Genomic DNA, 22504 nt, shown 5'->3' with positions numbered 1-22504 from the left:
ATCTATCGATACGTTTTGTGTGTTACCATATAATATAAATTATTCATTTAGCTATGTATTGTTACATGTCACTAATAATCTTGTTGCTGATGCAACTATAAACTGGTAATAAAAAACAAAACAAAACAAAAAATTATTCATTGAAGTAATTTATGCTAATGTTTGATCGTATCTCTAACGAATATTTAATAAGATGATTTTTTCTTTCGTGATTTTGTGAATATTAGATAAAAAGAAATTAAATTCTCGTTTAACACGAATATTTGATTATCTCTTATCTTATCATAAATTATCGTTTATTTATCATTGATTGTTGTTAAATGAAAAATTAATAATGTATAACAATATTTTCACAGATATATAAATATATGTTATGCTATTTTATTCTTTATGCGTAAAATCGTTTTAAAATGTCGCCATTTTCTACGCGAAACTTGAAGATCGAAGCAATCAAAAAAAAAAAAAAAGATAAATACTAATTGTTTTTTTATTATACAATCCCAAGAAAAAATTAGTAATGTATTCATTTATAATATGAATAAACATAAATAAATTATAGATGAATATTTTTTTTATGTAATAAATTTATACGACGAGCTGTTTGCAAAATGGCGCGAATTACTAAAACTAAAATGCAAAAGAACAAGAAAAATGCATCCTTAGACAAATAGGACTACGAAGAATACGAATTGAAAATTATTATTTATCATAAAAATACTATTAAAACGTGAAAAATATATAAATTTAAGGAAAATTTCAGACTTAATGAATATTACGTACAAAACATAGAATCATGCGTTAACGATTTCAAATATTCATTACGGTGTTTTCTTAGCAAACGAGAACGTATTTGGAATGAATATTTGTTTCTTTCACACTCTCGTATAAGAAAATTATACGATAGAAAAACGTGAAATTGCATTTAATGCTGTCATTCCATTCCGTTTGTCTATCCTTTTCTAGGTTTCCCCTATTTTTATCATTTACAACCTTTCCTCTTTTTCTCTCCGTCTCTCCTTTTGTACATAACAAAATACGCAAAGGAAAAAAATCACACGTATCACGCTCAAAGGAAAAAACCATTGATAGTATCCTTAACTTATACGTCAAAGAAAATACAAAAAACAAAACCAAGACTTTTAAAATGATTAATTCTGAATTAACGATGCGTGTGACTCATGTTCGAATAATTTCTAAAGAAATCTTTTTTAAATATTTTACTAGTGAAAGTTAATAGCTAAATTGTAAATGTAAAAAACAATTTATATAGACAATATATTAAAAATCTAAAAACTATATAAATCTCCGTTTTGTGTTGTATAGATAATTAACATTATTATAATTATTCTTCTTGAAATAAAATTTAAAATATAAAACATATATTATTATTAATAAATATAAAGTTGTGGTTTAAACTTTCATTATGTTAAATAAAAAATTAACACATTTCTCTTCTAAAAATAAAATGTAAATAAATACAAAATAAATATATATATATAAATAAATAATTAATTAATTAAATAAATTTGTTCTCTAACCTGCATTTTGTTGTATAGGTGGTTAATGTTTTGATTTTCCAACACTCACTATGTTTCTTCGTATAAACATATGTGCATATATGTATATATATTTATGTATATATATTTATGTATATATATTTATGTATATATGTATATACAAATATATAGATATATAGATAAATGTTTATCTCTTATTTTGCTTTTCTCTTTTTCTAATAAAAATAACACTACGTTAAATCGGTTTAAGATTTCATTGCGGTGACTCGAATGAGACGAAGAAGCAAGTATAATATATTAGATTTAAGAGTCACTGACACCAACGCCATAACACACACTACGAATATGAACATGCACGATTCACTTCTGAAACTTAAAAGGTACGTCAGTACTGTTTTTCTTCTTTATTTTCTCTTTCTCCCTCTCTCCCTCATCTCGTTCCACGCTGTGATTTTCACCTTTGAATATGCGATTACCAAGAGTGGCATGCAAACATTCTTGCACAACGAATTTCACCATTTTCTTTTTTATTTTTTTTCAATTTATTTCCCATTCTTTTGTCATTAAATTATAAGACAAATTTGTTAAAGTTTATATAAATATATACTCATCAGTTTAACTTATTCGATCAATATTTTTAAGCATTTTTTTTATTTAAACATTTTTATTGAAATAGTTTTTAATAAAATAAATGGTCAGTATGAATATTTACTGTTTGTTATAATTAATAATTTGTCAGAATTTATATATTAGGATAAGGATTATATTTATTGATGCATATATATATATACTATTATTTAATTATAAATATTAATTAACTAACCATTTATTTTTAAAATAATAAAAATGTTTATAAATATATACTCACTTAATAAATAGCAGCCTTCATTTCATTTTACTTTGTTTGTTTCTTCTACAATAATTAGTTCGTTAGCATTTGAATCATATTGTCTAATGTTTATTCAAACATACAAGTATCGAATAATAAAGAATAAATTGCATGTTTAAATATTTATACACATTACGTATATAGAAAAATAATAAAAATAAACTCTAGAGCTTGAAATCTTTTTATCAAAAGTAACTTATACACAATTATTTGATATTAAACTACATATGTAACTATAATTTATGTTAAAAATAATTTAATACAAAAAAATATCTACAAGTTTACCTCGATTTTGTACTAATATTATTATCGAGATACAATGTCAAAAAAGTGATAAGATAAAAAATACATAACACGTTAGTTTACATATTATGAAATTGTTTGAATATTGTATAAATTGTTTGTATCTATGCAAAATTATTCCTTTTCTTTTTTATAGAAAGGAAAGAAGTTCAAAATATTAATACATACTAATAATAATAATAATACAAATAATAATAAAAATAGAAAATAAGTCAAATTCAAAAAGTAATTTTTACAATATTTTACAAATGCTTATTTGATCAATCATTCATATTTTATGTTGTATAAATTTATCATATTGAATATTATATATATCGTCATATTATTGAAAAAATGGTTGCCCAATCTAGAATAATAATGCTTGTGTATGAAAAATTATATTCAAAATTGAGTAACATTTCTATAGTTAATATTTTATATTTATATATTATACAGGGTCTTTCACTTAATTAGATCACCTTAAATATATCGCTTATTTCATACAATAGAAAAAAATGTCACAGGTAGAAAATATTCTGTTCGAAGGCGTCAATACGGTGATAGGCCGAATTGTTTTCTCAAGGTAATTTTTTTCGAGATATCATCAAATGTTTGTCAGGAATTTCAGTACGCGCTCGGAGGACAGCAAATGAAGAAGCTAAAATTCGCTAAAAATTCGGCCTTTCATTATATCGGCGCCTTCGAATAGAATATTTTTTTCCTCTGATATTTTTTTCTATCGTATGAAATAAACGAGAAATTTTAGGTGGTTGAGTTAGGCGAAAGACCCTATATATATAAATATAAAATATATGTATATATATATTGTATATATATATTAATATATATAATAAATATATATATTAAATATATGTATATATATGTATATATATATATATATATATATATATATTATATACGTATAAATGTTTATAAAGTCTATGCTATATAATAAACCTGTTTATCGTTTAAAATCGTATTTTACCTAAATCATTATTAAACAGTCAAAAACAAAAATATTAAAATAATCTAAACTAAACACATATGTAAATGCCCCGTTATTTTAATACAATTAGAAAATCTATTCTTAAATAACGTATAATATGTATATATATATAACGAACTAATACATTTTACACAAGATATTTCAATCTTTAGAAATGAAATTTCTTTACTCTTTTCGATTGAGAGAAAAACTAAAAGAAATCTGCAATATAATTAATAACACAAATTTCTCTTTCTTTTTCTTTCTATTCGTTTTCTTTTTTCACTGCGATTGATTGAATATCCGAAGAAACGTTAGGTGTCATAGTCAAGACTTCCGTCGAATTTGTTTCCGTAACAGCTATGTTATTTTCAACTTGATTATCGATTATATCACAGTTAGAACTAACCATATAAACTTGTAACACCGTTTTTCCTTCCTCTGGAGATTTATTAGATAAAATAACTAAAGAACCAGGTTCTACCTCACTGATATTAGGAATAGCAGATGTTATAACAGCAGGATTTACTTGATTATTGACACTGGTCAAGTTGGTGTTGCTGGAAGTAGTATTTGTAGATTTAATTATAGTTTCCTCGTCTTTAATTTCTAGTAATGTTTCTTCGGTATTATCCAATTGTTCCTCGGTGTCAATATTATCTAAGTTATTTACGTCGGGACCTTGCAATTTCCTGACTTTTGGCACTCTACCAGATCTGGTCGGTCTGATTTGATAGATCTCAGCATCGCTATCTGATTCTGGATCGGATATTAAACTTGAAGTTTTACCATTCTCTTTCGTTAGTGTTGTTGTTGTTGTTGTTGTTGTTGTTGTTATTGCTGATGTTGTTGCTGACGTTGTTGCTGCAACTTCATGCGTTTTTTTCGCACTTAATTTAAAACGTTTTCTTGGCTTCTGTAAAAACTGATTATTATTTGCTTCTACATCCTTGTATTGAATTTCTCCCATCTCTGATTCCATTACATCATCTTCATCTGATGCTATAATTTCTCCTACACTTCTCGCAGCAAATCCTACAGAGATATATTTATTATTATGTTTTGATAGATAAGAAATGTTTATGCTTCTTTTAATAATTCGTCAAAATTTAATAAAGATCATATTATGAAATAAAATTATACGCACGGGATCCTAGTCTCCTTTTTAATTTCTTTTTCTCTTTATTCTTCGTTTCCACTTCTTGTTCTGTAGAACATTGTTGTCGAATCGATGCTTCGAATTTAGCTAAAAAATGGAAATATAAAATCGTTAGAAAATGTTTTAAGAACGATCAATTTTGTTCAAATATATTTTACCTAAATCTTCCTCCATTTCAGGACTAAATTCTTGATGAAATTCTAACGCCTTTTCGATTAATCTTCTGTTTAATCTTTCCTCCTTCTTATATTTCAATTTAATCTCTTGTCGCGTTCTATTTGGAAATAAAGTTTGCATTAATAAGAAATCTGTACCGACAACATTTAACGCCTTGTAGAATTTCAATGTTTCCCATTTTGGCCATTCCTTTCCTTTTGGACGTCTTTTATAAAAGCCTGATCCATAATTGTCATCATCGACAATAGCTTTTTTGGCAAACAGTTCACGACTTTTTTTTGCATGTGATTGTTCTATTACTAAACTTTGTTCATCTATTACCAGTTGCCCATCAGCACCAACTTTAACTTGTGGCACTGGCATCGATGAAGGATCATCTTCCTCTTCTTCCTCTTCCAATTCCTTTTCAATTCTGAAATACGATTAAAAAATTTATCCTGTATTTAATATAATTTTTCCCTAAAATTAATAAAATTAATTATACTCACTCAGAAATAGATTCTGTTCTTGTGGAACTCTTAACAGGTTCATTAGATGTTTTCATAGGATTGCCAACAGGATTATAATATATTAAATCATACATAGTAAGCTTCGCTCTATCTGGTGTTTTGTTTTCATGCTTTAATAAAAATTCTCTTCTAGCTTCTGCTAACTTTCTTGCTGATTCTGATATCAATATACGTCTCTTCTGACTAGTTTTTGTTTTAGTAACGGTATTGCTCGGTGTGTTATTAGAAATTTCTTTGTTACTTTGAACTGAACATATAGAATCGTTGCGCGTTCTATTATTTGTTGCATTATTAATTACCCTCTTACTATCATCTTCAGATTCGCTTGCACTAGCTCCGCTACCATGAATACTGTTACTTCTTATTCGACCACTGTTATTTAATCTTGGTACAGGTCTCATAAATAATGATCGATTTTGTCCAGTCTTCGTGGGAGATCCAAACACTGAATTCAAATTATAGTTAATATATTTTGTTTAATAATTATCTACTTAAAATAACTTACCATTTATATTTGTATTAGAATATTCAAAAGGGTCCGTAACTTGTGGAGTGATCTGCTCTACCGACTCAGGCTTAATGCTTTGTTCCTTTATAACACATGTTTTCTCTGTTTCTTGAGATTTGGTTACAATTGTTATTTCTTTAATGTTTGATTCATCCGATTCACAGATCGATTTAGAAACACTTGCAAGTATATCAATTTCGTTAATATCTTTTAATACTTCTTTATTATAGTTAGTATCAATAGTATCATTAGTAACATTATTATCATTATTTATATTAATAGCATTAATAATATTATTCTCATTATTAATATTCTCCTGAATATCATTATTTACATTCCTGTCATTATTTTTATTAATATCATTAGTAGTATTATTCTCATTATTAATATTCTCTTGATTATTGATATCCTTAGGAATATCACTATTTACATTATTATCATTACTTTTGTTGATATCGTTAATAATATTATTTTCACTATTAGTATTCTCATGATAATTACTATTCTTAGGAGTATCATTATTCATATTATTATCATTATCTTTATTTTCATTTGTTTCATTATCGTTAGAATTATTTGTTTCATCTTTAACTGCACTTTGTGGCGCCTTTCGACGCACTGGTACTGTGGCCACCGCTTTTATTCTTGCACGTCTCATCTTAAGAGATGCTTGTTAGATATTTAAAAAATCTATACAAAATATAAAAAAGATAATAAATAAATATCATTTAATTGTTCACATATTTAACGTATGTAGGGTGTCCCAGTTGTCTTCTACAGAATTTTACCGTCATATTCTATAAGTGAAAATAGGTAAAATTTTATAAAAAGAAACTGGGGCAACTAATATATATAATAAAATAAAAAATATACCATACCCGTTATTAATATAGTTCCTAGTTTATAATAAAAAATTAAGAATATACGTGTCACTATCTTGTTTGTAATTATTCATTTTAATTGTCATATAAATATATATGATTAATATCTATGCTTAAGATAACCTGAAAATAATAAAAATAAATATATCTTTAATAATTACATTATCTTAAACTAGATTAATAGTACTATACTAATAATAAAAAATAGATTAATAATACATTACCTAATATTAGCAGGTAAAATAAATAACAAATTCATTCGTCTAGATATAAATGCTCCAGCGTATTTAAAGTGACAGCTGGAAGAGTTATAATTTTTTCTTCCATCTTATATTTCTCAAATAAGAATATCAAGAAAAATGAATTAGTCGAAAATAACCTTACTTTATGGATAAAAATTTTCGATATTAAATAACAAGATTAAATAAAATTTTAAATATTATGCTATTAAACGATAAATTCGTACAAATAACCTCATATCAAAACACTTTATCCTTCAATCAATTACTGTATATTACAAAGGTATAATATGTACGTCGTTTACTCTGTAGTATGTAATACCAACTTTAAGACGGTCCATTTATATAAAATCGATATTTTTGTTCATTCATTTATTGTAAGATTTTAAATTCTTTATATTGTATGACAAGAAATTCTATTAGTGATTAATTGTCGATAAAAATGATTCGAATTGTTTTAAAAGTGGTCGAAATAAAGCAAGAAGAAAATCATTATAATTTTGTATATGCTTACAACGTTATCAAGCATTACTATTGCGTGTTAAAGTGCCTACAATAATGTTCAGATGGCGCAACGATGTATTGCGAATTGTACTCGTAATAAGACTAACTGTTCAGTACTAATAACGGTCAAAGTGATATCTGAATGAATGTCAGTCAAAAATGTTAATAAATCAATTTTACAATAATTAAATCTGCATAATGTTTATAAAAACTTGTAGAATAAAACATAAATTTTGTTATTTTAAACAAACAGTAAGAAGTTTATTCAAAATATTTAAACTTTCTAAGAGAGAAGTACACACCGTTCCCAAAGAAGGACCATGGAGTGTATTATTTTTTGGAGTTGATGATTTTTCTTTAGAAAGTTTAAAAGGTTTACATGAAGAATAGTTAGTTTTTAATTTTAATTATATCGTTATTCTCCATTGTTTTATAAATAATACTATGTAAAATATAAAAATGATACTAACAGATATTATATATTGAATAAAATTACTCTAAACTATTTACATTATTTTACTCGCATTGAATTGACGGTAGATATATTTTTATTGTATAGCAAATTAAAGACACTATGTCGACTGGAAATTGTTACGACACAAAAAAATAAAAAACATAAATTTATAAATTATGCAATGCAACATGGAATTACAATGAGAGCCTGGCCTGTAACATTTGATATAAAAGATTTTCATATAGGAGTTGTCGTTTCCTTCGGTCATTTAATACCAAAGCATATAATTAATTCATTTCCATTGTAAGTGCACTCTTATTTTGGGCTTATATGATTATCAATTAAATTTCTTTGCTCTGTTGAATAAATAGTTATTTAATTAATGAAATTAATGTACATTATTTATTATGTTTTAAGAGGCATGTTAAATGTTCATGGAAGTTTATTACCAAAGTGGAGAGGAGCATCACCCATTACATATGCTTTAAAAAATGGAGATACGCATACAGGTGTTACAATAATGAATATATTGCCAACAAAGTAATTTTTATTATATTACAAACAAGAGTCGTCGTTTTTATAAAAAAAAAAAAGGAAAATTGAAAACAAAAAGATTGATCACTCAAATATTGTTCTCTTATCGACTATTTATTGCATTATATTATTTGTATGAGCCATTATTGTTTTCAAAAGAAAGAGTTAAAATTTTAAGCTTATAATGATTATTAATTTAAAGAAATAAACAAATGGAAATAAAAGAGCCGTTGTAATATTCAAACTATTAGTATAATTGTTAACACATTCGTAACTATAATTAATACAATTTCAATTTTAATAACATAACGTATTATAAGAAATACTTCATAAAATAAAATTAATCATTTAAGTCTCACAATCAGGAGTCTTTAGAAAAATTCTGTCAACAAGTGCCAAACAGGGTGACAATGTATCGCTTTTACATTGCATTTTACTAACGTGGCACTTTCTGACAAAAAATCTGAACAGCACTATTGTGCCGTTTGAGACTTGAATGATTAATATTCTATTTCTTTTCTTTTTTTTCTTTCAAAAAAAGAATCAAATTCATAATTTTTAATATTTCTTTGTATATGGCAATACTTTAAAGATATGTGTGATCTTTCAGGATTTGGATATACAATTATCGAGTATAATAAAATATAAATAATGTGTGTAATAAATATTAAAGTGGTTTTAATGTTAACTATTTATCTTTTATCATTTTTTAGATTTGATATTGGAGAGATAATAGCACAGGAACAAACGAGTATTCATCCAGATGAAACTTTACCAGAATTACGTTCTAAACTAGCAAAAATCGGAGCAAATCTTCTAATCGAGACAATTAAAAAATTGCCATCGGTGTTATCAAATGGAAGACCTCAAAACGAAAAGGAGGCAACGTATGGTAGTTAAACATATTATTTACAATTGTTTTTTTTTTTAACTAAAAAGGTGAGTTAAAAAGTTTTTAGCCTTATTAAAAAAAGAACTTTAATTTTTTTTTTATATAGAAGTGAATTTAACTGGAAAGGTTATTTCCAACAAAAAAAATTGTTACTATATTGGGCCCAAAACTCTTCAACCCACCCACGTATATTATTATGCATTAAAATCAATTAATTTAAAACAAAAACATAAATGCTATTCTCTCATTAATTATTTTTAGCTCCCAAGCTTACACCGAAGATATCGTTGATAAAATGGGATGAAATGTCAGCTATAGATATTTACAATTTACAACGTGCTCTTATAGAATTATATCCATTAACTACAAAATTTCATGATAAAACGATTAAATTGTTAGATATACGAAAAATAGATAAACCCAGTCGTCTAACAAATTTAGAATCAAATATACCAGGTAAAAAAACATAAAATAAGAAACAAACGAAAAAATAAAAAAATCGCATAATTATTAATTTGTTACTATTATAATAATGTTAATGAAAATTTTTTTTCAACAATTTTCAGGTGTTGCGACATTCGATAAAGTTAACAAAATTTTAATAGTAAAATGTAAAAATGATAGTTGGATCTCCGTCGCTAAGTTATTTATTCCAGGACATCGTTTAATGAGTGCCAATGATTTTAACAACGGCTTCATTCTTGGTCAAAAGCAAAAGATAATTGTTTTTCAATAAAAAATATTATATTAGTTGCAACACCTTTGGAATATACACGTACTATGTAAGTAATCATTATTATTATTTATTATTATTTATTATTATTTATTATTATTTCATTTCTTTTTTTCTTTTTTCTTTTTTTTTTATAGATGCAATAAAGAAGATATGATTAACCGTGTTTATTTTTTGCAAAATGGAACACGGGGAGTTATTGTTATTTTTATTATTATTCATGTTCGTTTATATTTTAAACACATTCTTTATTCTCTTGGCACTTGAAAACGGCTGAGAAAAATAAAAACAAAACGAAACATATAAGAATATACTTTTTTAATATTATTAAATTATTTGTAAAAAGATTGAAAAGCTTTTATCAATTGAAATAGGACTAGCGTGCATCTCGTCAAGCTGGATTAAATTTTTAATTAAAAACAAAAAGAAAAAATAAGAAATGATACCTTAATAAGTTTGATGAGAGGTGGGAGAATATTCTATGTGTTAATCATTAAAGAATGCAATATAATTGTTATCGATCAACGCAGAGAGAGAACTGAAGGTATAACAAAAGAAGAGAAAAAAAAACAAAATATGAAATAATTCGTTCTAGTTAGAAACGCATATTCAATATTTGCAAGAATTATTTGTTTAGTAATACTTTTCTTCAGCCTCCGATTAATTCTGTGCGCACTCTATCATGTCAGTTAAATGTTTTTCCCACAAAATGGGAAGAATATACGACATGTTAGTAGAGTTATCGATAAATACGCCATATGGTCAGATTTATACAATAATGTATAAGCGATTAATTAATGTATTATATTTTTAAATCGTAACGTCATTTCTAAAGTAAAGTGATGATCGATTAAGTAGCTACTTTTGTTTGATTATATTTACTTTCTTATACTAATCGTAAAGAAAGGTAATCCCTTTTTAGTAGCATAGTCATTATCGTCATTATCACTTCTCAATGATATGATAGAAGGATACATTTTTCCACAACAAAATCTGATATTAATAATAATATTTCAGATTTGGAAAAATGTCCAGAATTATGTATAAAAAATACAAAAAAAAAAAGAAAAAATGTATTTACAATGAACCGAGTCGTTCATCGTTGTTAATAATAGTATTAGTTATGAAGTTCGTAAAATAGAGATGATCCACATTGTTTCATTGCTCTCTCTCTCTCTCTCTCTCTCTCTCTCTTTCTTTTTCTTTCTCAGTTTTCGTTAAATATTTATAAAAGAACCTATTAATGGCAACGTATATATTTTTAGCTGCTTATTTATTATTAAAAAAAGCAGCAGTAGTTTGCTCGCTTTATAATCTACTTTTTTGGCGAATTCTGTAATCTTACTCGTTCTTTTTCCTCCTCAGTGACAAATACTCTAGTTATCGCAATATCACCTGTACTAAGCGTTTGGCAGGCAGTATTAATCAATTCCTTGTTTTCTTTCGTTGGGCTATCATCAACTTTATCGTTTAGACATTTACAAACACATTGTCTTGGGGAAATCTCTGTACTATTTGGCGATAATTGATCGTTCGAAGATGTTGTCACAGCTGAAAGTATTGCTTCTAATTTCTCGATTTTTTCCAACCTATCCATTCGTGCATCCGATAGGATTTCATCGACCATTTGCATAGATTCGGTTAAACTTGGAGTCTCGGAATTTCTCGGTGACAATATTCCACCTACAACATCAATCATGATTCAATTATCTGACAGATAGAAAACATTACATGTAACGCAGCTGTATTTGCACAGTCTTCGCAATGCAAACTTTTATTATTTCAATATTATAAAATATACCAGAATGCGAATTCTCCGAAGTATAACTCTCCATGCTATGATAATCCGTATCCTCCATTTTATCATCATCCTCGTCGCTGCTATAATCCTTTTCTTGACCCATATTCTCTAATTTTTCTAATTTCTTAGCGACTTTGTAATTGCCCTTTAATTTCTCCTTTTCTTCCTCTGTAAGGTCTAAGTAACGAAGAAGACGAATTTCTCGGTTACTCAATACTATATTTTTATATGTTGCCTCTTCCATCTTTTTCTTTAAATCTGCTACTTCTGTCTCTACTTTTCTTTGTTTTTTACGAGCCTTTACTTCTAATGGTTTAATATGCATCAGAACTTGTTCTTCGCATAATTCTGTAAACAGACTTTGAAACTCTGGCTTGATCAACCTACAAAATATACATATAATATAAACAAGAAATTAATTTTTTTCTTAGTTTTATCAATCATAATAAATGCATAATTTACCTCGATGTAGAAAGATACACTCGAGGTACAAGACCGAGAACATCACTACTAGCATAAATCAACATATCTCTAGTCATAGGCCGACGAGACCAGTATCTTTGGTCCTTACGATAAATATTTTTTAATTGTTCCTTCAAAGGATTGGATTGTGCTCCATAGTGATCACATAAGATATTTAAATTGACATTTTTCACTTTGTACACAGGTTTTCCTGTTTCTTGGAATTGAATTACAGCATGTGCAGCCTATATAAACATATAAATTATTTTAATAATCTAATATTATTTTGATATATATAAAAGATATATTTACATACCTGCGTATCAAACACATTATTCAGCGTTACATTAAATTGATTATATAAATTAACGCTATCGTTTTTACAGTCATGTATCACCTAAGAAAATAAAATAATTTTATAAAAAATATTTTCAGTATTTATATAAAATATAAATTGTTTAAATAAGCTCACTTTGATAACTTTATCACTTTCTAAAAGTTTTTGGAGCCCACCAGCTTGCATGAGAGTTGGACATGTAAATAAATCAAAGACATAAGCTTGTCCAGTCATAGTTCCAATTTGTATAAGAGTTAATTGTCCCTTAGCACCCAAATTAATTCCTTCGCAATCAAAGGAAATAACATTATTATCAGCACGTGCTTTCCGAGGATTGATTATATCCTCTACGATCTGTAAACTTTCTTTAGGGTTTACAATTACCCTCGTCTGTTGTAATACTTTTAATTTCCACGCATCACCTTTTTGAATACTTTGTAAACTGCGATCTTTATCCGTGTTATCGGCTAACGTCTTCATTACAAGCGTATTTATTCTTTGTTTAAGCGTTTGTTGCTGTAAACTTACTAAAGGACAATTATTGTTAGACTCGACAGGTGTAGGAGACGCATTTTGAGATGTATTATTTTCAATGTTGTTGTTACATACAACATTTTCTGAATTTACTGTCTGAGAACCTGTATGCGTAGTATTTGACTGTGTCATTGGTTGTACTGCGTTTACTACTCGATTAACATTATTACTTCGATTTCGTGTCAATTGCATAGGTTTATTTTTTGTGTCTGTTTCTATCGTTGAAGACTTTCCACGTTCTAACAATGTTACAAGATTGCTTTGAACGTGAAATGTATCGGGAAACATTTTTACAAACGTTGATAAATCTCTTACTGTTTTAAATATCGACGTCCAATTTCCGGGACAAAATTTTTCATTAACCAAATTAAATAACTGATCTATAAAAATTGGACCTTTCTCTTCTATGCATTGAGCAAAAAATTGTAACAATTTAGCAGTTACTTCTGGATCAATAGGCGTATCGGGTTCTAATTCAACAAATAATTTTACTTTCATTCCTTCATATTGTTTCAACATTACATTATCTTCCGTAACTACAAAGGCACTGGGATACTTCAAGAGAAAATCTCTAAATTCTTTATAACGTTGACCAGAAATGTGTCTTACTTCTGGAGATGCTTGAGAACGATGTCCAAGTAAGCTAGTTATTGGTACCTCAGTTCCTACTCCATACTGCATCAACTTATTAGAAAAATATTCTACCGCTTCTCTCGCGTAATCGCGAGTTCCGGTTAATTTTGATCCATTGTCTTCCTCGATTATGGATTGAAAAGTATTAACAGTAACATAATCACCATTAATAATAAAAAGCGATGGATGCTGAGATAAAAATTTTTTAAGGCCACTCTGAGAACCACCAGCTATTTGACGCATTTCCTTGGTGAATCCTTTAGCTCCAAATTGACAACTTAAATCATGTAGCGTTCGTGGTCCGCCTTTGTCCATCAAACGTTCGAAGAAGAATAAAAGAGTCATATTTCTGACCATCTCATATTCAGAACTGTCCATTTCGTAAGTTTGTATTATTGTAAAAAACTCCTTTAATCATTCGTATTTGATGGCACTGTCACGAAATATCCTAACAAATATTTAAATGTTATTTAACATTGTGTATAACAAAAAAAAGAATGATATTATTTTAAACGACAAATAAAGTTACTTATTTACCATTGTATTCAAATGACAACGGGAACAACAAAAATACATAATCAAGCATAGAAAATAAGGTTTCTTATATCCTTAAAACAGATATGCATGACGATTGATATGAGTGAGTAGATGCATTGCTAATATCGATAGCGCAAACAGGATCCTGCACATAAATACAATATTATGTGTTATAATAAAAGCATTAATTAATTAAATTACGATTAATAAAAGGAAATTTCATTAATTACTTGTATGTAATATCTCATACAGAGATATTAATAAAACCATACGCTTTAAAAGATAAGCTAATTAAATGCGTTACTAAAATTTTTCCAAGAACATATACTACTCTCTATATTATTTAATATCCTCTTAACACGTTATTTAATTATGCAAATCAATATTTCTATATTGTTAACAATATTGTCAAATCTACGTTGGGTACGATTAGATCTTGGTTGAAAATATCTCAACACAAATGATATAGAAAACATATTACAATAACAATCTATAATAACGCAGGAGCTCATTAGTCATTGTTATCTTGTATGATGTAAATTATGAAAGTATTTACCATCGATGGCCGAAGAACATTAAGTCCTCTTCATTAAATATTCGACATATTTGAATAAATGAAATCTAAATATTTCTAGGTCAACACATTTCAATGGAATTTTATCAATAATTAACAAACAAGATAAATAATATTAAATTTTAATAATTTAGTTGGTAAATAAAAACATAATATTATTATAAATATTAAATAACAACAAATATAACAATAAAAGGCACTTTAGGAAACAATTATTACATATCACCAACTATTATTCGAGAACAATGGATACATATTCTCTAGATTGTACTTCAGTTGATTTTACAAGAAGATATACACAACCATGAATGATCACCGTTGTATTTTTTTGAGGTTATCGCCACCTGTCGTTGCGTAAGGGTACAAATATTTATTGGCGCGTGCTCTTCGAAACATTGTAATTAATCGTAAGGTAATACGCGATATCAATTGATACGTAAACTTTAAATGTAATACTAGGAGCATTGTTGATTATGACACTTCTTTTTTGTCTTTCTTAAGATCACGTGTCTACACACGATATCTTATTCACATCACAGCAGTACATACTCGTTGATATTAGATTATTTTAAATACAGGATAAGAAAATACTTCTTACAATTAGAAATTGTTTTGTTTATGATTTAACATTTCTTAATATTATTATATTAATTACAAAAACTCTTATGGAGAAATAATTACCATTCATTTTTACAATTCATTAGTTTTATAAGTTAAATGTAAAAATAATTCTATGAAAAATATTTTTTGTCTATTATAAATTTATACACAAAAAGTTTCTCTCTCTTTCCCTTATTTTATATTATTATTACTATATCTAACAGCACTGGTTTATATCTTTGGTTAACATCTGATTAGTAGATCTTTTTAGATACTTCTAAATTTAATTTGGAGCATCTTTACTACTCGTATCGAGTAATACGATTTCTATACGTTCGTCGATAGTTTTGTTCTTTTTTAAATCCACGTTGTAAGTATTGGCCTACAAAAAAATGATTCATTATTAAAAGTTTATATTTATGCTTTCTTTTAATTAAATTTACACACTATACATACCAATTGTAATAATGCTAGAAAATATCTAGCTACGTCGTAGCTTTGCTCGTCTTTAACAATATCATCGAAAGAGATGTTCTGATTTTTATTAGTCTGAATTTTATTGTTCAATTTTTTCATTATTTGAGATGCATAGTTTTGTATACAAAATATTGGCCTTTGTTCGACTTCGGCAAATTTCAATTGCATCGATTGATGCCATTTAATTATTTTATGATCAAATTCAGTCTTAACATCCGAATCCTCAAATAGTTCTTTCATTTTATCTTCGATCAGTCTTTCATAATTTGGTAAAGAAAGTTGCAAATCAATTTGGGAGGAAATGCTATCCACTCTCGAAACTCTTAAATCAGTTGAAGAAACTGGACTGATATCGCAATCAAGTATGCTCGGTGTATATGTTAATATACCAGAATCTTCATAAAATGTATCATCCGAAAAAGAATCATCTCCAATAGAATTCGTTCTCATTCTTAAATCATTCGTTGTTGCGTTTATTACTTGATCATCGAAAGAATTTAAGCTTTCTGTGTTTTTGAAACAATCCTTGAAAACCTTTTGTATTTCATCAACTTCTTCTAAAAAAAATTAATAATATTTACTTAAATAACCATCGTCGTATTTAAAAAAAATATTAATAATATAAATTTCTTGCCTGATCTGAATTGTGGTAGTAATTGTTTTTTGGCTTTCTGTGTAGAATATTTGTCTTGCAACATTTTAGATTCTTTTAAAAGAAAATTTACCACACACTCGTTTTTGTGCATTTGCGAAATTATTTTCTTTTTTTTCTGTAAAATGTAAAAATAGAAATTAGTTTATATAAATCTGTAGAGTAATAACAGTTAAATCAGATTGATATTAAACTTACACGTTCAGTCTTCAAAACTATCGAAGTTGAATTTAGTAGATCGATACGTTTCTTTTTTATTGAAATATTATGTGTAAGGGATATCGGTTCCCACATTTTTGAATTATACGTTTTCTTCATATTAGTTGGAAATTTTATTTCTTTTACTCTAAAATTATATTTGTTTTCAAATAAAAAGGATTATATGATATTATTATAACTTTGTACACTTTTTATTTTACATTTTAACTAAAAATATATTTTTTTTCTTTTTAAATTTAAAATGATAAATATACAGCTGGATAGGTCACAATGTGAGTTATAAAACTGTTAGCATTCTAGAGAATGAGAAAAAAAATATATTTTTAGTTAAAATATGAAATAAAAAGTGTACAAAGTTGTAATAATGTAAGACAATCCTTTTTATTTTAAAGCAAATCTTAAATAACAGCTAATTTCCGGCCTTCTAAATGGTCTTTCCCCCTTAATATCATCTTCATAAAAATGATTTATACCTTCCACTAGAATGTTGATTTTTATTAGAAATATTGCACACATTATCCGTATTATTCATATTAGTATCACAATTATTAAATAATTGTTTATTAGTTTTAGAATTATCCTGTGACTCTTTTTTCTGAGCAATATTTGTAGTCTGTTCTTTTTCAAAAATTGCATCGTCTGTTTCATTAAAGTCATCCATATGGACCGAACAATCAGCGAGTTCTTCTAATGGTGACAAAGAACAATTTGTTAAAGTTTCTGTGTTATTGTCGGTGGTTATATTAGTTGTATCAATCGGATTATTAGAATTATAAGAGCTATCAAATATCGACGTATTCGAACAATATCCCGAAGTAGCAGAGTTATTATTGTCCATTATTTTAAAATCTAAAAGAGAATAATTAAAATAATTATTTAATTACTTTCTCTTAAGATAATCAAGAATATAAATTTACCATCCGGGGTAGGTTCATCTATCAGTAGACCATTCATACTCAAATATTGATTACATCTAAATACATAAATTCATGATTAAAAACATATAAATAAATGTTTAATATACTTTTACTGTATTAACATACCTGAAATCATATTTTTTCCCTATAATATCCCCATGAATATCAATTATTTTTATCGCATTATCCACAGGATTTTCAATAATATTTTCCAATTGAACAAACCGTCGTGTTAACAATTTCACTGGTTTTTCGATGTTAAATTTATTCTTTGTATTAATATTTTTTCCAATATTATCTGACAAATTGCATAATTTAAAGTCATCAAAATTGATTGAATTTTTATTCAAAATTCTTTTATAATTTTTTACTTTACTGCACTTAGAACTTTCATTCGCATCAACATCTTTTTCAGAACTATAAAACCAAAGTTTATTATCAACTTTTATTACTATCGAGTATATAGCGATTTAAATAAAAATACGTACTCATAATCAATAAAAGTTTCATTTAAATGTATAGTTTCATTGAGAAGACATTCAACCCTTTGCGTGAAAATGTTAACAGAATTTTGAAGGATTAATGCAGCTTCTCCAAAATTAACATCGCAGTTTCCTTCGAGTAAAGAATAATATTCTGTGAGAATCTGGAACATAGTAATAATATAATTTGTAATAGATCATTTGGAAAGAATCCATTAGTGATTAATCCTAAACTTATACGTACTTCTGAAAGTGGAAAGTTCCAACTCGAAAAACTTTTTGATGATTTCAAAAGCTGGCGACTAATATCTTCTAAGTTAACCATTTTAATCTAACTTATGATCTTATAACTTATATTATTATTCTTTCATTTCTTTTTAAATATTATCTTTATTGTGGTAAATTAGTAAATAATACTTGTAACAAGTAAAGGTTAGGAATATATTGATATTAATGTACGAATATATATGATATAATTAATTACCAAGACTATTATTATTATTACACAACAAATATAATAGCGTAGATAATTTGCATTTGATTTATTTATTTTTCAAGATTAAATTGTAGTCACGTGTTTGGACTTCTCAAACTATGCCGCATTCAATGTTTGTTAATTTCGGATATCTTTATTTTTTTTAATTCCTACTTAAATTTTGGAATACTTATCTTTTTTATAAATTTTATTTTTTTCAAAATAAATTTATCAATTCTTTACAAGATTAAAATAAAATGAATTCGTTTAAATGATTTTAAATTAATAATTATGGTTTAAATGCTTTAAAAAAGAATTTTATTTATTCATGAATATATATATATATATGTATATATTAGTTTTTTAAATTTTTATGTGAAACTGGCTGACTTAGCATCCAAATTTGTTCCAATTGTTTTCAATTTTTGTATTTAAGGAAATGTTTCTTAATTAAATATAAATATATAGAATGTTTGTGAAAATAAAATAATAATAATAATAATAATAATAATAATAAAGATAGATTTATCTATGCTTAAAAATAAAATAAGATAATAATAATAGAAAATTAGATTTTTTGATAATTAATTGAGTATATTTGTGAATATATTTAAGATAGATGTCTATCTTAAGTTTGTATGGTTTATGGACTTGGATGCAACGTAACACGTGTTGGGTCGAGTACGTTTATTTAAAGAGGGAGAAGACGTAGTAGTTTAGCCAGAAATACGGGCTTTTATTCCTTATTTAATTCGTAAGATTAATTTAATATTACTATTATCATCATTATAATAATAATAATAATAAGTATGAGAGTATGTTGTTCCAACATGTCAGACATGAATAGTGATTAGTATCGAATATTAATCGTTTATCTGAGAAGTTTGAAAATAGTGATGTTAGAAATATATGTATCTGCTGCTTGCCACACGTTTCCCTTGGCATAAGAATGAGCTGGCATAAATTGCTCGTTGGTTGAAAAAAAAACTAAACTTTTCACAATTTTTACCAAACGTAGGCTATTCGTTAGTAGATATTAAGATTATAACTTAGAAACGTATAATTATTATTATTATTATCCTGATTATAAATATTTTTTTCTCGTATTTATTTACGAAATATTCCTAACCTTTTAAATGAAATATCATAGTCCAACTGTTGTATGTATAACATATTGTTATGTAGTTTGCTTTGAATGTGCTATTAATCTTAATCCAGATCTATTTTTATATTATTAATATTGCGAAGCTAATTATAAATCCACTTGAGATATGTAAATAATGTCTAATATTAGTTAATGTTTATCTGTAAGATGGATTTAACAGCATAGTGGAGATAACTTTGATTTGTATGAAAATTTATTTTTATAATGATCTTTTTATTGCATTAATATTTTTATTTGATAGTATTTTTGAATGTTTATTTAAATCGAAGAGTTACTTTACTATGACCTCATTTGTATATGTTGTAAGAATTAGAGATATTGAAAGAAAAAAAACATCGAAGAGTACGATACTAATATAAGTTGTTTCTGTTTGTTTTCAGGTCAACGTTAAAAAAATTTAAATGCAAGGAAAAGGAAAACAGTGAAGGTGTTTATAATTATAACAAAAAGGAAACATAGATCTTGAAACACTCAAACGTTGTAACGTCGCAAAAGGGCTCTATGTACTCCATATCGGCTTTCTTGAATGGTACTTTAGTTTACAAAAATCTTGTCTCAACTTATCAGAAGAGGAACAAGTCTGCAATTTATAAGTTTATCGCTCAATATTGGTATCATGCGCAACGAAATTACAGCAGCAGTACTGTTCTTAGTACAGCTGATAGAAAAAAACGAAAAATTTAGTCCCGATCAATTGGAATGTTTCAAGCGACATTTAGTTGAATTGTTGACGGAACGCTTTAAAAATCATTGGTTCCCCGATAAGCCATTCAAAGGTCAAGGTTATCGTTGCATACGTGTTAATGGTCATAATAGAAGGGATGCAACATTGGAGAGTGCGGCTAATGCTGCTGGAGTTAAGTACGAAGATTTGTCTCTCCCAGTAGAGCTTACGCTTTGGGTTGATCCTAACGAAGTTTGTTGTCGTTTTGGAGAAAGTAAGGGATCATATTGCACATTGGCATCATTCGACGATAAAGAAAATACCGTACCAATTTTTCAAAGAGACCATCAAGCAGAAAAAGAAAATAAACAATCCGAGAGGCAAACAAAAATGCTGGTAAGTATAAGAACTATACATTTAGATATTTATATGTGCTCTTTTTGGTGTAAATAAAGAAATAATTGTATATAAAATGTTTTACAGAAAACCCCATTAGTTCCTACTATGGAAGAACAACATGAAGTTAAACCTTTGAGCTCTGCGAATCAAAATCAACATCATAACAGTACTGGTACAGGTAGGAAGCGCAATTTGAACAGTCCCAGACTCCATGTTAACAGAAATCGTACTTGGTTTGGTCACTCCTTTGGCATGGGTTATGGACCCCATCCAATTACTCAACCGTGGTATAATATCGTGCCACCTCATTTTTTGAGTGGCCCATCTCCACCTCCCTTCATGGGCCATCGGGGAAACAAATGGATTCCTACTTCTTATCCCGCTGGCCCAACCCGTTTTCATCACTGGTCTCCGAAAGCTACTCTTAAAGTATAAACAAATTTGATGCAAATATAAATATAAGAAATCTGTTCCTTTATTATTATTATTATTATTATTATTATTATTATTAATATTTTTGTTCTTTTTATTTTTCGAAAACTATGGAGAATGGTTATTTCTTTTTTTGTATCTTTCATTCTATTTTATCTTTGTAATTGTGTAGTATTTTAACTGCCTTTCTTATGTATCAAAGCATATATCTATGGAGGCTAATCTAATTATATCTTTTATTAATTATTAGGAATAGATTTCTTTATTTATCGGTGATGAAAATGATTCATTCTGTAATTACAAATGACCTTGTTCGAATCAAGACTAAGGCTTACGATTTTTTATGACAAGAGATGTTGTATTATTACATGTTTATATACATATTATAATTAATCCAAATAATAGATATTTAACTCCGGATGCAAGGTTGCTTGTAAAAAAACACTAGTCTATTGGGGGAATTTAAAATAGAATGTATTAATTTGTACATCCATATATGATGAAAAGAGGCAATGAACGTTAAATGCCATTAGTGACGATTTCTTATCGGATTGGTATTTTATATATATAAACAAAAAGAAAACAAGAGAGGAACTTTTAACGCAAAAAATGTTGGTAAAGTAAGCCATCTTTATATATGAAGCAGTATTGACTTGTGTATATGTATTTGAAATGAATGTCAAAGTCACAGATAAATTATTCGTGCAATTTATTACGGTTGAGCACGATTTGGTTTCTTTTTGCGTCCCGTTTCTTTTCTTTTATACTAATCATAAATATTATATTAAATATAAATTTTAATTATTGTACGCGAGGAGATATGAGATTCTACTTTTGTTATTTTTCTTTTCAAAAATTTAAAAATTCAAAAATTATATATA

The 22504-nt window shown here is 26.9% G+C and overlaps 5 protein-coding genes across 9 annotated transcripts; 2 read left to right on the top strand and 3 right to left on the bottom strand.

The window, feature by feature from the left end:
• Positions 1 to 3716: 3716 nt before the first annotated feature.
• Positions 3717 to 7268, bottom strand: LOC106784925 (general transcriptional corepressor trfA-like). The gene is made up of 7 exons (XM_014744944.1): positions 7132 to 7268; positions 6905 to 7030; positions 6024 to 6716; positions 5498 to 5963; positions 4991 to 5421; positions 4821 to 4919; positions 3717 to 4708 (listed from the first exon to the last, which is right to left on the bottom strand). Exons 3-7 carry the CDS (start codon positions 6682 to 6684, stop codon positions 3939 to 3941), a joined length of 2427 nt encoding a protein of 808 aa, XP_014600430.1. The 5' UTR covers positions 6685 to 6716; positions 6905 to 7030; positions 7132 to 7268; the 3' UTR covers positions 3717 to 3938.
• A 484-nt stretch (positions 7269 to 7752) lies between these two features.
• Positions 7753 to 11120, top strand: LOC106784927 (methionyl-tRNA formyltransferase, mitochondrial). 4 transcript variants are annotated; one of them, XM_014744949.1, is made up of 7 exons: positions 7753 to 8039; positions 8210 to 8407; positions 8522 to 8644; positions 9352 to 9530; positions 9792 to 9986; positions 10097 to 10312; positions 10638 to 11120. In XM_014744949.1, exons 1-6 carry the CDS (start codon positions 7849 to 7851, stop codon positions 10264 to 10266), a joined length of 1056 nt encoding a protein of 351 aa, XP_014600435.1. In that variant the 5' UTR covers positions 7753 to 7848; the 3' UTR covers positions 10267 to 10312; positions 10638 to 11120. The 4 variants fall into 4 exon arrangements, with proteins under 4 accessions (XP_014600435.1, XP_014600433.1, XP_014600432.1 ...); XM_014744947.1 differs by having other exon boundaries at positions 10401 to 11120; XM_014744946.1 differs by having other exon boundaries at positions 10097 to 11120.
• Positions 10279 to 15727, bottom strand: LOC106784924. The gene is made up of 7 exons (XM_014744943.1): positions 15124 to 15727; positions 14568 to 14712; positions 12999 to 14478; positions 12843 to 12923; positions 12527 to 12771; positions 12065 to 12447; positions 10279 to 11946 (listed from the first exon to the last, which is right to left on the bottom strand). Exons 3-7 carry the CDS (start codon positions 14406 to 14408, stop codon positions 11579 to 11581), a joined length of 2487 nt encoding a protein of 828 aa, XP_014600429.1. The 5' UTR covers positions 14409 to 14478; positions 14568 to 14712; positions 15124 to 15727; the 3' UTR covers positions 10279 to 11578.
• Positions 15728 to 15760: 33 nt separating this feature from the next.
• Positions 15761 to 19148, bottom strand: LOC106784926 (general transcriptional corepressor trfA-like). Its single transcript, XM_014744945.1, has 9 exons — positions 18733 to 19148; positions 18495 to 18652; positions 18133 to 18423; positions 18007 to 18062; positions 17563 to 17938; positions 17069 to 17216; positions 16853 to 16988; positions 16198 to 16775; positions 15761 to 16123 (listed from the first exon to the last, which is right to left on the bottom strand). Exons 1-9 carry the CDS (start codon positions 18811 to 18813, stop codon positions 16025 to 16027), a joined length of 1923 nt encoding a protein of 640 aa, XP_014600431.1. The 5' UTR covers positions 18814 to 19148; the 3' UTR covers positions 15761 to 16024.
• A 436-nt stretch (positions 19149 to 19584) lies between these two features.
• LOC106784969 (maternal B9.10 protein-like) lies at positions 19585 to 21696 on the top strand. Of its 2 annotated transcripts, none has more exons than XM_014745040.1 (3): positions 19585 to 19717; positions 20509 to 21188; positions 21276 to 21696. In XM_014745040.1, the coding sequence occupies exons 2-3, from the start codon at positions 20745 to 20747 to the stop codon at positions 21624 to 21626; spliced, it is 795 nt and encodes a 264-aa protein (XP_014600526.1). In that variant the 5' UTR covers positions 19585 to 19717; positions 20509 to 20744; the 3' UTR covers positions 21627 to 21696. The 2 variants fall into 2 exon arrangements, with proteins under 2 accessions (XP_014600526.1, XP_014600527.1); XM_014745041.1 differs by having other exon boundaries at positions 19614 to 19977.
• The last annotated feature ends 808 nt before the right edge of the window (positions 21697 to 22504 follow it).

The sequence above is a fragment of the Polistes canadensis genome, unplaced genomic scaffold (assembly GCF_001313835.1).
Source record: "Polistes canadensis isolate GaletaPanama2010 unplaced genomic scaffold, ASM131383v1 scaffold_42, whole genome shotgun sequence".
Lineage (NCBI taxonomy): Eukaryota > Metazoa > Arthropoda > Insecta > Hymenoptera > Vespidae > Polistes > Polistes canadensis.
The sequence above is the reverse complement of the archived record's forward strand: the minus strand, read 5'-3'. Positions and strand labels throughout refer to the sequence as shown.

Excerpts from the sequence above, each read along its gene's own strand:
- LOC106784925 (XM_014744944.1), bottom strand. The coding sequence starts at position 6,684 with ATGAGACGTGCAAGAATAAAAGCGGTGGCCACAGTACCAGTGCGTCGA. Across the intron at positions 5,964-6,023 it reads TTCTAATACAAATATAAATG|TGTTTGGATCTCCCACGAAG; the intron begins GTAAGTTATTTT and ends ATTTGAATTCAG. Across the intron at positions 4,709-4,820 it reads AAAAAGGAGACTAGGATCCC|GATTTGCTGCGAGAAGTGTA; the intron begins GTGCGTATAATT and ends ATATCTCTGTAG.
- LOC106784927 (XM_014744949.1), top strand. The coding sequence starts at position 7,849 with ATGTTTATAAAAACTTGTAGAATAAAACATAAATTTTGTTATTTTAAA. Across the intron at positions 8,408-8,521 it reads ATAATTAATTCATTTCCATT|AGGCATGTTAAATGTTCATG; the intron begins GTAAGTGCACTC and ends TTATGTTTTAAG. Across the intron at positions 8,645-9,351 it reads ATGAATATATTGCCAACAAA|ATTTGATATTGGAGAGATAA; the intron begins GTAATTTTTATT and ends ATCATTTTTTAG.
- LOC106784924 (XM_014744943.1), bottom strand. The coding sequence starts at position 14,408 with ATGGACAGTTCTGAATATGAGATGGTCAGAAATATGACTCTTTTATTC. Across the intron at positions 12,772-12,842 it reads ATAATGTGTTTGATACGCAG|GCTGCACATGCTGTAATTCA; the intron begins GTATGTAAATAT and ends ATGTTTATATAG. Across the intron at positions 11,947-12,064 it reads TTCGGAGAATTCGCATTCTG|GTGGAATATTGTCACCGAGA; the intron begins GTATATTTTATA and ends TTGATGTTGTAG.
- LOC106784926 (XM_014744945.1), bottom strand. The coding sequence starts at position 18,813 with ATGGTTAACTTAGAAGATATTAGTCGCCAGCTTTTGAAATCATCAAAA. Across the intron at positions 18,424-18,494 it reads GAAACTTTTATTGATTATGA|TTCTGAAAAAGATGTTGATG; the intron begins GTACGTATTTTT and ends TTGGTTTTATAG. Across the intron at positions 17,217-17,562 it reads AATCAACATTCTAGTGGAAG|AGTAAAAGAAATAAAATTTC; the intron begins GTATAAATCATT and ends ATATAATTTTAG.
- LOC106784969 (XM_014745040.1), top strand. The coding sequence starts at position 20,745 with ATGCGCAACGAAATTACAGCAGCAGTACTGTTCTTAGTACAGCTGATA. Across the intron at positions 21,189-21,275 it reads AGAGGCAAACAAAAATGCTG|AAAACCCCATTAGTTCCTAC; the intron begins GTAAGTATAAGA and ends AATGTTTTACAG.